The sequence below is a fragment of the Macadamia integrifolia genome, chromosome 8 (assembly GCF_013358625.1).
Source record: "Macadamia integrifolia cultivar HAES 741 chromosome 8, SCU_Mint_v3, whole genome shotgun sequence".
Taxonomy (NCBI): Eukaryota; Viridiplantae; Streptophyta; class Magnoliopsida; order Proteales; family Proteaceae; genus Macadamia; species Macadamia integrifolia.
Genome location: NC_056564.1, coordinates 16,290,278 through 16,308,009, shown reverse-complemented (window position 1 = coordinate 16,308,009; position 17,732 = coordinate 16,290,278). Strand labels below are relative to the sequence as shown.

The window sequence follows — 17,732 nt, the reverse complement described above, 5'->3', positions numbered from 1 at the left end:
ATATAATCATAAGATCAAATCTCATATAATGAAAAAAAAAGAACGGAGGAGGAACAGCAAAGGTATCTCCATTGTGGATGCATCATCTATAGTTTCCAATCCCCACTCATTGCCAATGATCAGCAGATTCAGCACTAGAAGAGGAACACTAGTGGCATTCAAGGATTAAAGTATTGGTATTTGTTGTCAAATCAATGAGCTAAATTAAAGATACGTATTAAAGGATATCATATCGCACCGGAGATATGTTAAGATATGCTAAAGATCAATGATTAAAATATCGATATCGGACGACTAAATTTAAGATATGTATTGAAAAGTATTGTATCGGTATCGGATAATTTAAACATGGAGTTGTATCTCCCCATTTTCTAAATAGCACATGCTTTTATTTATATCAACGGTTTAAATAACATGTGTTCATAACAAGTAAATGTGTCGATACTAAAAAGAATGAAAGCAAATAAGCTGAGTTTCTTCGACGGTATATTCTTTTACTTCTGAGCATAGTTATTAAATTCGGATTCAAGAATTATTCGGATGAAGAATTATTTTGATTAATTCATTTCATTAATTCAATGATTCGGATAAAATATCGGTCAAAAAAGCGGAGATAATAAAATTCGAGTTTGGATTCGGATTTGGGAATTATTCGTTTACAAAAATAAAAAGCGGACAAAAAATTCGGATGTTATTTTAATATTTGCAATACTTGTTTCATATTATCCATCAATTATCATATGTACATAACATACAAATTATATAAAAATTAAAATTTTAAATTTTAAAGATAAAAGTATTATATTTAGCTCTTTATTTTTCTAAACTCATTTCCTATTATTTAAATAATTGAATTAGATAAAGAGAGACTGAGAGGGGGGATTGAGCACAAATTTAGTTAGACCCATGTCATCCACCATACATGTTCACCTTAAAAATGAGAGAAAGAGTAATGATTATAAGACTTAGTCAAACCAAAATAGGGTGAGAGATTTTTTTTTTTTTTTTAGAAGTGTGAGTGATTACCTCAGGAAATATAAACTTTGTTGATTTCTGTTAAAAAAAATAGAAAAGTAACATTAGGATAATAAATGCATAATAATCATATTATTTTTTAAAGGTTTATTGACTTATTCAAGATAAGATAAAAGGTTTTTTTTTTTTTTTTTTTTTTTTTTAATTTTTTTTTATATTTTATTATGGGATAAAATTAGGTTATAATTCAGATAAAATTTGGGGTCTGTTTGATAACGTTTCTGTCGTTTCTGTTTCAAGAAACGGCAGAAACATAAATTTCCGTTTATAGAAACAGAAACGGAATTGAAGGTGTTTGATAAGTCATGTTTTTAGAAGTCGATAGTAAACAGTGAAAGAATGACCACAATTGGTTTCCAGAAATAGTGAAACAAGTTAAACTTGTTTTGCCTAGGTCGTTTGTTGAACCATAAAATAAGTAAAAATTTATATTTCTATTTCTGAATATAAGTGAAATGAAACAGTTTTATCAAACGCTTTTTACTCTGTTTCTACTGTTTTTGGAAACAGAAAAGGTAGAAACGCGTTTCTTGAAACGTTATCAAACGGGCCTTTAATTTCACCAAATTATTCGTGAATTTTTAAAAATTCTATAAAATTCGAGAATCTTTTATTTGATTCGGATTCGGACGGAATTATTCGTAAAATTCGGTAAAATTCTGTTCAAATAATTATGAGAATTTAATAACTAGGCTTATGAGTTCTGAGTGATAAAAGAGACGTCGGAAGAGTCCACCGCTGCAACACTCATTTCTCCTTGGATCACCGAGGCAACGAGACCTACTCGGGGAACGCCGGAAAATTTGTACGAATCTCTCCCTCTCTCTCTGTCTCTCTAGGCGGCGCCGCCTCCACTACAACCACCTCTATCAACGAAAGCTTAAAGTCCATTGGAACCCCTTCTTTTCCGTGTCCTCTAGTTCTTCTCAGCCAATGTTTCCTTCGATTCTCCAGAGTTTCGGTTTGTGCAATGGCAAGTAAGATTACCTCCTTCTGCCCTCCCATCAGGAAGGAGGTGAAACAGAGAGCTCGTAGTTCTTCTACCCTTTGGCAATGACTTCCTTACCTCTCGATAAACTTGAACATTTGTGTGTTCCAATTCTGCATTCGGAAGGAAGAATTAAATATTTCATCATCAAAAACTTCAAATCAGCGTTTTCTAGACCTAATTGTGCAGTTCCCTCTCTCTCGGTGTAACAGTATTTTGATTGCTAATGCGGTTGCTTTATTGGTAGCATTGAACTTTTGCTTTGAAGCAGCAGTTTGGGTAGCCCAATTTTTCCAAACGTGAGGGGATCTGTAGTGCAATTTTTGCTAATTGAGTTTAACAAACAGGTGCTTTATCTGGAGGTTTAGTGGTCATTGGAATGTTCTGAACTGCATGATATAAATATTAATGTGAAGAAACCGTTGCTTCTATTCTTCTCAACCTTCGAGCTTTCGAGCTGAAGAGTCTTTAATCTCACACGCCGTAGCGACAACCTCAACCCTTGAGTTACTCTCTTCTCTCTCCTACAAACTATAAATCCAAAACCCAACTCCCTTTTCTTCTATTTTCTTAAAACATCTGAAATTTAGGGTTCCATTTCTCACCAAGCTAATCCTAGAGATTCCTGAAATGGAAAAACATTCAAATTGATTGGTAAAATGAAATTAAATTAAGAAAGAACTTTCTGTGACTTCTAAGCTTAAAGTTTCGATTATTGTTTTAAGTATAGTTATTTAATTTTAGATTTATTCAGCCATGAATGATTTTAAGTTAATGTGGTTCTGGAGTCTTTTTTTTTTTTGGTGAATAAAATAATTCATTACCAACAGAAGAATATACAGCATTTATGTTGTTCTGGAGTCTTATGAAAGTCAATTTGGTCTATATGTTGCAGGAGGATCTGGGTTTTTAGTTGGCGTGGCAGTTCAAAGTTAACTTACAGCATCTAGAGAAGCAATTGTTCATCTGGCAAAGGGAATGATTTGAACAGCTCTGAACATTCGCAGTGAGTTATGAAGGAAATTGTGACTGTCCAACTTGGAGGTTTTGCCAACTTCATTGGCTCTCACTTTTGGAACTTTCAGGTGAAATATTGGTCTGTGCTTTTCCTCCAAATCCTGCTTTTTTTTTTTCCTCTAATATTTGTGAGTTCATACAAAATGCGTGAGCTGAAAAGTTAGTCTCTTGCAATGATGAATGAGTGGGCATTTACTAATAAGCTACTTGCATCTTGATCTTCAATGGCTTATATTTGAAGCAAAGTCGTAACTAACAAAGCAGTTGCAAGTTGCAGTTGTAAGGAATATTACAGTTGTAATCAAGCCCAGTAAGGACTAGTAATAGGCTCCAAACAATAGGCAACCAATAAACTCAGATTTGAACAGAAGTTACAAGTGAGAAATAAAACCTATATCAGGCCAGAACATTGATAATTTGTAGCTCACAAAATAGGGCTTTTTGTTGAGCCTGAAACTTGGATTGAATGGAGGTCTTATATGGCCAAACAAAACCCCAAAATATTGTCAACTTCAACTTGTTGGATCGAGACTTGTGCTGTTTCTTGATTTAGGGCAGGAAAAAGGAAACAGTTGGGTGATTTCGGGTAGCAGTGGAAACATGCCTCGGATGGCCTTAATCTTCTGGTCGAGGGCCCTTTTGAGGGCTCCAATAAAATCCTAGAACATGGGCTGCAATAGATCAAAGACCTGGGACTTAAAGGAGCTCGATGGCCTGACTGGAAAACCCTTATTTCATGCTGTTGATTGGATTTCTGAATCAATAGCAGCAGCAGCACTTCTGGGGGTATTGATCCTTGTAAAAACATTCAATTGCACTCTTGATAATCTCACAGCACTCAAAAGAAATAACAGAAATTAAAAGAGAAAACAGAATTCGATGGAGGAATGAGAAGGGGGAAAGAGAAGATAGATTGGTTCAGGCCTCTCACCTTCCCCTTGGGCCTCTCACCCTCTTGAGGTTTTGGGCATCCCACCCCTCATTCGGCTCTCTCAGCCATAGAAGAAACTCTTCAATTTTCATTCACAAATTCTCTTCCCAAAAGGCTACAATTGCCTCTCTTAAATAGGCTTGAGAGGCCCTTGCAAAATTAGAAAACAAATAATATAGGAAACTAATCCTGTCTAAGTTCTTGCTAAGAGAATAAAATATAAAAGGAAACTAAACGCTGAAATAAATATCTTATTTTTAGGGACTTTCTAATTTTCTTCCTCCAGCTTCACAATAAGGCAAAATAACAACCCAATGCTGAGACCGGTAGCAAGAATTTTAGATCTTCTAGAATAGGTCCTGGGATTTCCTCTTGTTTGCCGATTAAGTCACATTGATAGGGCAAAACAGAACTCATACTGAAATCAGTAGAGAAATATTTGGCCTCTACTGCTGGCTTTCACAAGTCTGATCTGCTGGGATCGATTGGCTGGTCCTTGCTGGCCCTCCTTACATTCTGCTAATCAACTGGCCCTCCTTACATTCTGCTAATCAACCCATCTACATCACCGAGTCCCCAGGAAACCGGCATTAAGACACTATTATTCATTGTTTTTCTGTAGACTACTCATGACTTAAGGAAAAGGAGTTTAAAGAGCAAGGATTCTCATTGCTGGCGAGGTTTGAGGTTTCGGTTTCAGCCCTGGTTTTGACCAGGCGCAAAACCGTAATTTCGGTCAAAGCGTGTTTTTTTCCCCCCCAAGTTCTGATGGTTGGTTTGTGTGTCAAATGGAATAAATTAGGTCCTAAAACTTCTAGGACACCCTATCTTAGGCCCTCTAAACGTTGTGGGAAGGATTAAAGTATTGGTATCGGTTGCTGTATCAGTTGGCTAAATTTAAGAAATGTATCGGAGATACGATATCAAGGATTAAAGTGTCGATATTGGTCGCCGTATCAGTTGGCTAAATTTAAGGTACATATTGGAGGCACTCTAAACCATACATTGTGGAACCCTTAGATTTTAAAAAATTACACCCAAAATGGTAGATCGACTATAGAACCTAGGTTGGTAGTGTTCGCTGTACAAATTCTCTAGTTATGGGCTATTCCACACATTATTTAGTACTAGAACACATGCAACTCAACTAAAACAACTTAAATATGTATTAGGGATGATTGAACATCAAATCATAAACCATTTCATAAATCATGGATCATACATCAAATTATAAATTTAAACCCATGTCATGTGGAACATTGAATTTGTAACAATGGTTTGGAACACTTTCAACTAAAATTTTGGCGTAACTGTTCATAAGACAAATTTTGGTCGAAACCTTGTAAGCCTTAGGTATCGCAGGCTGTTTTGTTTCGATAGCCTATGAAACAAAACATTTTGTGAAAGCTCGAACAATGATTGTTGGTGTACATGGGAGTTAGACAAAAGTAAAATTGTAGAGAGTGATTGGAAAGTGTGGATTTGCATCAAGGTTTTAAGCATCCTTCCATATCCGCCAATACTAACTGATACGATTCCTAAGAGAATTGGTGTTAGTTCAAGTAATAAACCTCATCCTTTTTATAAATCAACTGAATGCACTTGTCTCGTCGTACTTTGTTCTCCTTTTTATACATGATATATTTTACATATTACTTATGTATATTGTTTTATGCTTCAAAGCTGTATCTTGCATATATCCTAAGTATTTCCATATGTTTCTTGACCGTTTCCATATGTATCTAGTGTATCTTGCATCTCTCCAATACGATATGCCTCTTAAAATCGCCCTTCGATATGATTCTTGATACCGATCCTTTAAACCTTGTTTTGTATAATGATAACAAAAAGGTATCATAAATTTAGAACTGCTGCATTTTCAGTAGATTAACATTAAGCTAATAAAAGCTTATATATTAATACTATATCTGACCCTAAGTACTTATAAGGCTAGGTTATTTTGAGTTACTGCCCTAAAGAAACCCACAGGTTCAATTATTGTGTAGGGATAACATCCTGTTTTTCCTGTGTCTGAAAAGGTATGTTTTTTACCCTACGACTTGGAAAATTCAAAGCTAGTTTGAATGGAGAAGGACTCGGGGTGTACTGAAACTTGTGAGTGCAGTAATGAGTCTCAGTTGACATCTCAACTTCTCTAACTTTCTAGAGTAAACTGTTGCATATCAACCGATATCATTGAAGTGTTGGCATATCTGCTTTTTCAGCTGCTAAATTGCAACCATTGTATGTGAATTTCCTTTCAGAAGCATGATGAGAGGACATGGGTCAGCCAACATTCATTTTGAAATGTCTCCCCATAGTTCAGATGGAGGTCTAGTAATTTTTATATGCTTCTTTCTTGCATAAGTTATGGTGTCATAAATCCATAACGTCAAAATGATTACTTTTTGGCCAGTGAGGGTAAATAAGTAGCATTTTTCATGTTACAATTCATGAAATCTTCCTTTCTTTTAGTGTACAGGTTTAAGATACAACAAAGGTAGGTGGAAGCCTACCACATATGATGGGGCCTCATCCCTCGACATTACAACTGGTGGAATGACTAGCTCAACCAAGCTAATCAATTGCCAAATGACTCAAATGTTGCCTAGGCGACGAGGCATCCCTTGGGGTCAAGACCACTGACTTATGTCTCATGGGTCATAGACCCAAAATTGAAGACATTTCCCGCAACATGTTATAAATTTTAATAATTTCTCATTTTTACCCTTACAACTTAACTTTGGAATTTGGAGAAAGCATTTCTTGAGTGGACCGACCTTAGCTTGAACTAGTAAAATCTTAACGACCTGAAAAGGGTATATATATATATATATATATTTTTTTTTTTGTTGCTTATAAAAGTAAATTGATGAAGCTACTGAGTGTGAGATCCTAACTCTAATTAAGAAACTAGGAACAACGTAGCTGCAGAGAATGGGCCCAGGTTAGAAGATTTGAGTGAGAGTTGAGAAGGAAAGAGGAGATAAGAAGAGGATTGAAGGGGAGTAGAAGGGGGTAGGGTTGGCCAACTGATGCAGGGCAATAGTGGAGAGGAAGGGGGTGGTAGCATAAGTGGGAAGAGTCAGAGAAGACAAAGGGGATGTGGGTTCACACAACATTTTAAAACCCAAAATGAACAGAAAGGGAAATAACTCTCTAATAACTACTTTTTCAACAATAGCTACTTCTCCAGCAATAACTCCCTTACAAGTTACAACATTAGTACATAACAGTTTTGACACTAAATAAATTAAGTTCAAGTTAAAGCTAACTACACTAAGTAAATGAAAATATGCATCCACACAAGGGGAGTCCAGCCACATTAAAGTGATATGTTGTTGTGTACGTCAACATCTCCTCTGAAAAATGTCCTCATCATCAACCACATGCACACAGTTCGAAAAAAATTTTCTATTTAATTCAATCAATTGGCCAGGGGGGTTGGTTATTGACCATATTTACGACATGGAAATAAGAAAGTAGATGTAGGACTCCTTCACTTAAGATAATCAAACTAGACTTCACTTCCCAACCAACTCTTAAACTTGGTCTCTTGATATGGGAAACCCACAACTAATAAATCTCTTCAATCAAAGGATAAATTTGTGTACACATTATGACTCCTATATTTACACTTTATAATGTAGCCCATTACACTTAAAAAGCACTAAAACAAAGGCCCATAACTACCTGCCTCCTATACACCAAAGCCATTCTTCATGTATGACTGCAATATAATTTCATCAATTGGATAATTAGATCGTTCAATTTTTTTCTTGCACCCATACAAGGCCTGCTTCATCAATGATTAGTGTTGATTGATTGCTGTATATCGGGGTGATGCAATGATGACCCTTCATGATGGGCAACCATGAACCAACCACTAAATATTGCCAATTTTCTGATCGAGAAAGATGTTCCTTACAGTGTTTGGTTTGTCTTAATGTTTGAGGATAAGTATTTGGAGATGGATGTGATGTTATTATATTGGAGGCATCCCCTCTTTGTTCATTAATGCTTAGGACTTGCAACTTCCTTATTTTTTCGGAAATGAATTGCTTACTTCTGTTTAAATGTCCAGTTTCCTAGGTTTCAAGGTAGCCTTTGTTAAGTTTTATTACATTTGTGGTTTACTGTTGTTCTGGTCCTTTTAGTATTCCTTTGGATACTTGATCGTTAATTATGTAATGGTTTTTTGTTTACTTTTCATCGCTTCAATTTTTAATGTTCATGTTGGTTCAAAAAAATTTACCACCTGGCATGTTTTTGAAGGATGAGTTGCTTGGGTTGGCTGGGGATCCCCATGCGGATCCTGTCTACAAGAATAAATCTTTGGATATGGATGTGTTCTATCGTGCTGGTGAAACACCACAGGTGAAATATTGACAGCAAACACCTTTTATTATCATGAAATGATTGCGTGCTGTATCATGTGTTAATAATTTGGAAGTCATTTAGTTTTGGCTGCTGAGGTGCTTAATGGTGTTGTATCTGAAAATGGAAAGTATTACTGCCTCCCTGTTATAATATCTCATTAGAAACAATAACATTACAGCTTATTATGCAAGTGTAGAGATTTGAGAACCAGAATGAAAGAAGAAGAAAAAAGAGACACACAAAGAGTGGGGAAGGAAGGGTTGTGCGATAGGTTATTATCAACCTACATCTAGCCAGTCTCTTTATATTAAATCTGAAACAATTACATACTTCGAGTAGGACTCTAAAGACATAATATGAGTAGGACTTTAAAACCTAATTATAACAGGGAACTTACTTGGACTGCGAAACTAACTCCTCCTAACGCACTTAGACTTGGACTCATTGCACGATGGGGATACTCCCCCCCATCGTACACGTATCTCAACAGCAAGAGATGTCACCTCGTTAACTGGACAAGGGTTTGTTAGCCCCAAAAAAGGGGGCTTGGGTAGTTTTTTCTTTCTTTCCTTTTTTTTTTTTAAAGGAAAAAATAATTTGTGAAAATAATAATCTAAAGTCTAAACCAAGTATTGAAATTCCCTCTGCTGACAGAAACCCTCAATACACCCCTCTTAGTGAACTTGTTAAACAAAGAACTCCTTGATCATCTCCTCTCTTAGAATGACTAATGAGATGTTCTACTGCAGTCATTTGTCAAGAATAGCGGCTACTTTGGTATTATATTGGAAATGGGCCTTAGTTGTAATGTTTTGGGTTGTAATGAGGTCAATTACAAAGCCCAAAAATTTAGTCCTAGCCTCCTAGGGGGTTACCCGAATTCTACGTCCTTTCCTGGTGGCGTGTTAGGAGTTTGAAAGCATAATAAGTTGTTTGGTCCTAGCTGCTATATTCATTAGGATTTCTGAAATTGTAGTTAAGTCTTTAATTCCTAGTCAGCTTAGGAGTCCAATTATGTTATTTTCACTCTTGTTTGGTCAAATAAGTAGTGGTTTGAGTTATATCGGGATTGGGAAGTTCATGTGAGTTTATATACCGTCTTCTTGCTATATGAGATTAATGGAAATTTTGAGTTTTGGTCAACTAGTTTGATGATTTGTGAGTTACAACTGTGGATGAAAGTTTTTAAAACCCTTCTCGACCCCGCTTATTCATCACCACCTTTCCTTGTGATCAGCATTAGAAAATCCATAAATCTTGGCTCTGCTGCATAGTGTTCATAGAGTCATAAGAGGGATCTAGCCTGCTCCTGCTGAATAAGATATGAATATCCTCAGGGGGAACCAATTACCTTATGAAATTTAACTAATGATAGCAACTGAAATGTTTTCAACCTTAAAAATGACACCACTCAATAGAAGAAGGAAGCTTTAACCTGGAATGATGGGTTTGTAGTCTGTTGTTGAATCAGCCACATTAATAGGTCTTCAGAATAATAATGCTCTATTCTCTCGTGGTTTGGTCTATGCCTACCAACAATGTGTACCTCCATAAGAGTTCTAAAATCTCTTTCCCAAATGGGGTCAATGCCAATCTAATAGTATAATCTTTTTAAGCCTCTATTAATTTGTTTTTTCATCTACTTGTGACCATGTACACATGGATGGATTAGTGTAGGGTTTTGGTCAATGGTGAATCGGTTATTACAGGAGGCAACTTGAATGGAAATGTTGGGAGGGATTGTAGAGGCTATGAAGATGTGCATGGAGGCTGTTATGTTGGGGGGAGAAATGAGGAGGGGATTTCAGTTTTTGACTTTGTGTTAGCTTATGATTTATCTATTATGAAAACTTTCTTTGAAAAGAAAGATGAGCACTTAGTTTCCTATAAAAGTGGGCATCACACCAGCCAAATAGATTTGTTCCCAGCTAGAAGGTTCGACAAAATGTTGTGCAATGACTGTAAGGTTATACTTGGGGAGAGCCTAACACTATCCAAATAGATTTCTTCCTAACTAGAACGTTCGATAGATTGTTGTGTATGACTATAAGGTTATATTTGGGGAGAGCCTAATCACTCAACATAGACTGGTGGTCCTTGATATGTGCCTCAGTACGCAGAAACGTAAGATAGGGGAACCAATTTGCCATAAGATAAGGTGGTGGAGATTAGAAGGAAATTCCTTTGATGCATTTACTGATATGTGGTCAACAAGGAAAGTAGGACTTTGAGGGAGACACCAGTACAATGTGGAACGAGATGACGACTTGTATTAATTAGGTTGCTAAAGAAGTTCTGGGGTAAGTAAAGGGTATTTGTCAGGCCCCTAGGGAGACTTAGTAGTGGGATGATGAGGTCTAGGTAGCCATTAAGATTAAGAAAGCTAGTTTTAAGATATGGCAAAGGACTAAAGAGGTAGATTATAAAAAGAGGTATAAATTTTACTAGAAACGAAGCTAAGATGAATGTGGGGATAGCAAGGGCGAAGAAATATGGGGACCTTTATAATAATTTCAGCACAAAAGGAGAAGAAGTTATTTACAAAACAACTAAAATGAGAGAAAGAAAGAGTAGAGACTTCGACCATGTGAGATGTATTAAAAGTGATAATGGTAGAGTGCTCATAAGAGATGAGGACATTTTGAGTAAGAGTGGCCAGGAAAACTGCACTTATCAAGACACCACACGCCATAGGTACATATTAAAGGTTAGAGTGGTTGGAGTTAAAGAAGCCTTAAGGAAGATGAAAGTAGGCAAGATACTAGGCCCTGATGAGGTCCCAATAGAAGTGTGGAAGAGCTTCGGATTATGTGGGGTATCTTGGTTAACTAATCTTTTTAACAATATTATGAGTACACGAAAAATGGCAGATAATTGGAGAAGCACTGTAGTTCCGATGAAAAAAATAAAGGTGATATTCAGTGTTGCAATAACTATAGAGGCATAAAACTAATGAGTTATACTATGAAATTGTGGGAGATGGTGATTGAAGCCCACCTGAGAAGAGAAACTATTATCTCAGAGAACAAATTTGGTTTTGTGCCAGGTCGATCCACATCAAAAGCCATTTACTTACTGAGGCTTATGGCAATATTTAGAGATTGTAAAAAGGATCTTCATGTGGTCTCTATTGACCTAGAAAAGCCTATGATAGAATCCCTTGAGAGTTAATATGGCATGTATTAGAGAAGAGAAGGTTGTGGAGTAAATATGTGGATATAATTAAAGATACGTATAAGGGCATGGTGACTAGTGTGAGAATCGTGGGAGGTCAAGAAAATAGAATTCTGAATTACAATTGGGCTACATCAAGGATCAACTTTAAGCCCTTAATTGTTTGAGCTTATCATGGATGATTTAACCAGGACATTCAAGACGAGGTTCCGTGATGTATATTCTTTGCTGATGATATTGTTTAGATGGTGAGACAAAAGTGAGGTTTAACGCTAAGATGGAGTTATGAGAATCAACCTTGGAATCTAGACATTTCAAGATAGGTAAAATGAAGACGGAGTATGATGTGTAACTTTAGTCACACTATGATGGATAACGATATGGTGAAAATTTAGGAGAGATACAACAAATTTATTATTTTAGATTTCTGGGGTCAATAATAAATAAAGAAGGTGATATAGAGGATGATGTTTCACAAAGAATTAAAGTGAGAAGGATGAAGTGGAGATGTGCATTTGGAGTTCTATGTGATGACCAATGGTATTTCTTTAAAGCTTAAAGGAAAATTCTATAGGACTATCATACGACCGACTATGAGGTATGGGGCAGAATGTTGGGCAGTTAAGAACTGTCATATGGATAAGCTATGTGGAGCATAAATGAGAATTTTGGGATGAATGTGTCGCAAAAGTAGGAAGGATAAAATAGAGAATGACCATATTATAGCTGATTTGGGAGTTGTCCTGATTCATGATAAGCTTCGAGAAATCATATGAAGTGGTATGACCATGTTCAACGGAAGCCTTGGGATGCACCAAGAAGGAGAGATATGATTCAAATTGAAGGAGCTAAAAGAGTTAGGGGTAGGCCTAAAATTACCATGGGAGAAGTGACGAAAGACATGCATATTTTAGGTCTAGTCCTAGGTATGATCTCGAATAGAGCTGATTAGACCCCATATATGTTGGATTTTTCAGAGTAGTTTTTTTGTTTGTTTGTGTTCCCTTCCTTTTACTTTATATTCTTTTTGTCTTTTCATTGATCCATGTAGCCGACCGCATTTAGTTGGTGTAAGGTTGAATTGGAGTTGTTGTAACCATGTACACATTCATGCTACCACTAGTATAGTCTATTAGTTGGAATTTGTGGAGTCATATGGATGGTATTTTAACAATGAACTCTCAGAAATTTGCCTTTGCTATCCATATTTCAGGCCAATGGAGTCGTCATGTTTGAATTATAAGTGTCACGACGCCAAGGAGAACGAAGACGTTAGAGGGCTACCTAAGCGCTTAGGCGACAAGGTGCTCACCTTAAGGCGAACAAAGCAACCAAGTGTTATTTTTTGTTTTCCTCTTTTCTAACATTATTTAGTATGCTACATATACCTTCTATAGTTCTATCAAAATCTACATTAAGTCGCGTCAAGTCATCAATAATCAACGTTAAGTCGCATTAAGTCATAAAAAATCAACATTTAGAGAAATTTTCTTGATCTACAATAAGTTTGACTGGTCAAATGATTTTATTTTTTACACGAGACATTTTGTATTGGGTCGAGCCTTGTTGCACTACATGTTGCCTTGTGTTTTGGCACTTATTTATGTCAAATATCCTTTAAATTACCTAAGATATTATTCATAAATAAGCAAATACACCATATTTGAATCCCATAAAAATTGTTGAAAAATAAAATTCAAAAAGGATAAAAAAGTCAACTCCCTAGTCTAAGAACAAAAATTGGATTTTGGTTATAGGGGCGATTTTCAATTTTTAAATACTGGGGTTTTTCTCAATTATGAAAATTTTATAAATCCTATCATGTTAAAACATTGCTAAAAACCAAAAGTCTGGTAAAATAATATTTTTTTTAATATTCATAAAATTAATTTCATTAAGGCGATTTTATCAGCATTCGCGCACTTTAAAATAAGTTTGACCGGAGCATATCTCCGTCATTACAACTCAGATTTAAGTAATCTTAGACTTGTTGGAAAGCTATTTTATGTTATACCCAATACAAAAGTTTCATGTAAAAATAAAATCATTTGACTAGTCAAACTTATTATAGAACAAGGGCATTTCTCTAAATGTTGATTTTTTATGACTATATGTGACTTAATGTTGATTTTTTATGATTTGATGTGGCTAAATGTTGATTTTTAATGACTTGATGTGGTTTAATGTTGATTTTTTATGATACAAGATATATATAGCTTACTAAATACTGTTAGAAAATAGTGAAAATAAAAAAAAAACACTTGTTTGCCTTAAGGCGGGTGCCTTCTCGCCTAGGCGCTTAGACAACCTTTTTGGTTCGCCTTGGCGCCGTGACAACTATGGATTGAATATAGATGCTTATTTTCTGTATACCTCTATTTTTTTCCTAGTAATGAAGTATGGGTATGGTCTGCTTACCTAATTCATATGCAGGGTATTCTTACCTATACTCCTCGCTTGGTCTTAGTCGATTTTCAAGGTATCTCTTTAAACTGAATCGAGTTATTAATTGTTCTAGTTGCTTTATATTTTGGGAATTAATGTATCATCTATCATATTCTTATTAAAGCCTATGCTACTTGATAATAGGATATTTTTGTTCTCCAAACTTCTGTGATAAATTCTATATGTTCTTTCAGTTGATAGTGTCTTCTATTAGCAAGTTTTCAGATCTGATGGTTTAGTACTTTTGAAGGTTCATGTTAGTGTCCTTTAATTTCCTGTTTATTCCATTATTTTCTACTCTTCATCAATCCTTGGGACCATGTGGGTGCTGTCTCCTCCTAGGCTATTAGTGGCGGAACACTTTTGTCCTTTTCACGAACCATTTTTATTTGATTCACTATTACATAGCCTTGAAGAACCGTGTTGAGTTGGAGTGATAGAAGCATTGTACCACATCGGTTATCTGGAGTCATGGATGTGTCTTCATATATTGTTGGGCTATCTCCACCTAATAGCTAAAGCTTTTGGGTTGGATCACCCAAGTGAAATTTCATGGGCAATCCCACTTTATTTAACGTGGTATTGGAGCCAGGTTGTCCTTGAGATGTATATCCATCCACGTGTATGCTGAAGCTACACCTGAGGGTGAGTGTTGAGATGTTGTAGTTATAGAGGCACAATCCCACATTGGTTATCTGGGATTATGAATGTGTCTTCATATATCATTGGGATATCTCCACTTCATAGCTTAAGCTTCGGGGTTGGACCCACAAGTGGTATTTCATGGGCTATCCCACTTTATTTAACAAACAACGTACAACAACCAACATAACATTTTCTGATGAAAGAACTTGAATGAAGCCCATGCAATCGGTATTTACATGGATGAGTTCGTAAGGATTATGCAGAACCTAGGTCACATAACCTTGTTTAGGTTAGCTATGTGTCCAACTGGATACTACACCACTCAAAAAATCAAGTGGATGGCTAATCTTTAATTAATGGAGGTCAAGCTAACACAGATAGGAAGAACTTGTGGGTAACAGTAAAGTTGTACGGAAGGGGCAAATGTGAAACAAAATATATGATAGGGGATAAAGAGGAATAAAGGAGAAAGTGAGGGTTAAATGTGGGAAACAAAATAAAAGAAGAGGACCAAAGAACAACAGTGAAGTTGTCTTAAACCTCACATCTCTCAAACAATATGCACGGAAACCAGAATCAGAAAATTCATTTGGTTCCTCTCGTGTCCAAAATCCCTGAAACTACGCGACTGAAATCAAAATCCCTCTCTCATTTGAATTCCACACAAAATAATCCCGAGATCAAGGAATAATTTGCTTTTAAAATTTGCTAAAACAAAATGATGCAGATCTGAAGACTTACGTCTGTAGGAGGAAGGCCAACAGGAGTAACTAGCATGTGGCCTTAACTTGTTAATGGTTTTTAATTCCCATACTTTGTTTTTATTTCATGCTAGTAAGTCTTAGTTTAGTCCAGTTGAACCATGGTCCATGTTGGTTGAATGTCGGTTCAATTTAAGTGGTTAGAAGTTACTTTTACTTTTTACTTTTCTAAAAGGGGGGAATCAATTCACTTTTGTAAGTGATGATAGGTGATGACTTTTCCACCTTTGGTAGTTGGTGTGAAGACTTTCCCATTCCAACTTTAAGAGGTGAGGATTTTTCCACCTTTGGTAGTTGGTAAGTGAAGACTTTTCCAACTTTAGTAGTTGGAAGGTGAATGATGCAGCAATGCTCTGATGGATCGACCCAAACTTGCTCCAGAACCCGGTCCAAGACTTATATCCAATTTGGGTTCCAAGTTACTAATTTGGATTCAAGATTAATAGAATATTTTAGGATTTTATTTTTATTTGAGAATATTTGTTTCCTATTTGAGTCCTTAGTTGTTTCTTTATTTTGTTAGTCTAGGTGTAGGAGATTTTATTTCTATCTTAGTCTTTGACTTTAATTAGAAAGTTTTAATTTTATTTTATTATAAATTAGACATGTAATTCATGGGAAGAAGTTAGTTGATTAAGGAAGAAGTAATTGATTAGGGAAAACCCCTGCGTGGCTGCCTCCTCCCCCCCCCCTCTCTCTCTTGTTTCCCATTCTTGCCTTCTCTCTCTTTCTTCTCCCCCCCCCCCTCCTATCGATCTGCTACTGCTATTTCTCTCTTCTATTTTCTGTTCCTACCAAACCAATACTAATACTCTGTTTTCTGGGTAGCATAAACAGCCCTAATTGTTGAGGTCATCTCTATTGATACTCCTCTGATGGGTCTGAGCTTTAGGGCATAAGAACCCCTATCCTAGGCAACTTGAACCCTAGAGTTTCAGTCCCAAAGAAGATCCCTACTGTAAGAACTTAACCTGCAACCATAACCATAACTATGCCTACCGCACCTTGTGATTCCAAGAGTAGAATCTGAACGTAACATCTGATATTGGGGGTTTATTTTGGTGGGTTTAATAGAGCTGGGAGATACAACCCTATGCTTGCAATTTCAGCCCCATCTGATCGGAATTGAAGGAGTTCTTATCATTCAAAAAACCTAGCCTTCCGCTGGTTTCTGGTTTCAACGTAAGGGAGAAGAGGACTTCTTCTCTATAAGATATTTGCTCCTTTTTTTTTGTTGAAGTTCCAGTTATGCCCTTGCACTTTTGGTTTAACCTTCCATCATCCATATTTTATCTTTGCTTCCCAGATTACCCTTTACCCTATGTTAGACACCCTTTGCTCTTTGCTTCTCCTCTAAGTGAACCCCAAGGGAATTACCAAATTGCCACTGTTTTTAGTCTTTGGCCCTAAGCATTTTTAAGTGGCCCCCAACCACCTGGGTTGGACCTCTTGGGGCCCACCAGCCCCACATTATTTGGTATCCAAGAAAATTTTCTATCAACTTTTTTACTCCAATGGTTGCTTACACCACCCCTTCATGTGAACTGTGGACTTAGCTACTTCGACAGAATGAAGAGATGTTGGAGATGGCTAGAGCTTTTCAAGAAGAAAAGGAAGCACAAGCTATTACCCTCTAGGACATTAACACAAGGCTTGATGCCCTAGAGTCACGTATTCGGAAACCCGACAGACAGCAAGGTCACGTTACTCATGACATTGTGATGACACCTCGAGAACTGTGCCCCCATCTAGAGACCATTACATCAGTCAATGTTGAAGATTAACGGGACGATCTGATGAAGGATGAATCTGAAGAACTGATCGATGGCCCGATCTCATTTGTGAAGCCCCACCATCCAATTCCGATCAAAATCATATCATTTGTTGACGACCATCAGAAGATCGTGACCGTTGATCGCAAGGTGCAATGGATCTTTACCCCATTGGAGCCATTGATCAAGGATGTTGATCGAGTGGTGTTGATTCTCTCCTTCTATAAAACTCTTGGATGAGTTTTTCTAAACAACAGGGGAGTTGATGCAGCAATGCTCTGATGGATTGACCCAAACCTGTTCTAGAACCCGGACCAAGACCTATATACAATTTGGGTTCCAAGTTACTAATTTGGATTCAAGATTAATAGAATATTCTAGGATTTTATTTTTATTTGAGAATATTTGTTTCCTATTTGAGTCTTTAGTTGTTTATTTATTTTGTTAGCCTAGATGTAGGAGATTTTATTTCTATCTTGGTCTTTGACTTTAATTAGAAAGTTTAATTTTTATTATAAATTAGACATGTAATTCATGGGAAGAAGTAATTGATTTGGGAAAACACCTGCGTGGCTGCCTCCTCC

General features: G+C 36.4%; 1 protein-coding gene across 3 annotated transcripts in view; it reads left to right on the top strand.

The window, feature by feature from the left end:
- Positions 1 to 1,700: 1,700 nt before the first annotated feature.
- LOC122087546 (protein misato homolog 1) overlaps positions 1,701 to 17,732 on the top strand; it is a 36,265-nt gene continuing 20,233 nt past the window's right edge. The window contains exons 1-4 of one of the 3 annotated variants that reach the window (XM_042656710.1): positions 1,701 to 1,840; positions 2,919 to 3,108; positions 8,247 to 8,348; positions 13,959 to 14,004. In XM_042656710.1, coding sequence (XP_042512644.1) covers positions 3,037 to 3,108; positions 8,247 to 8,348; positions 13,959 to 14,004 — 220 coding nt within the window. In that variant the 5' untranslated portion in view covers positions 1,701 to 1,840; positions 2,919 to 3,036. Of the gene's footprint in view, positions 1,841 to 2,028; positions 2,371 to 2,918; positions 3,109 to 8,246; positions 8,349 to 13,958; positions 14,005 to 17,732 lie in introns of those variants that run through there. The other 2 variants (XM_042656711.1, XM_042656709.1) reach the window with 2 other exon arrangements.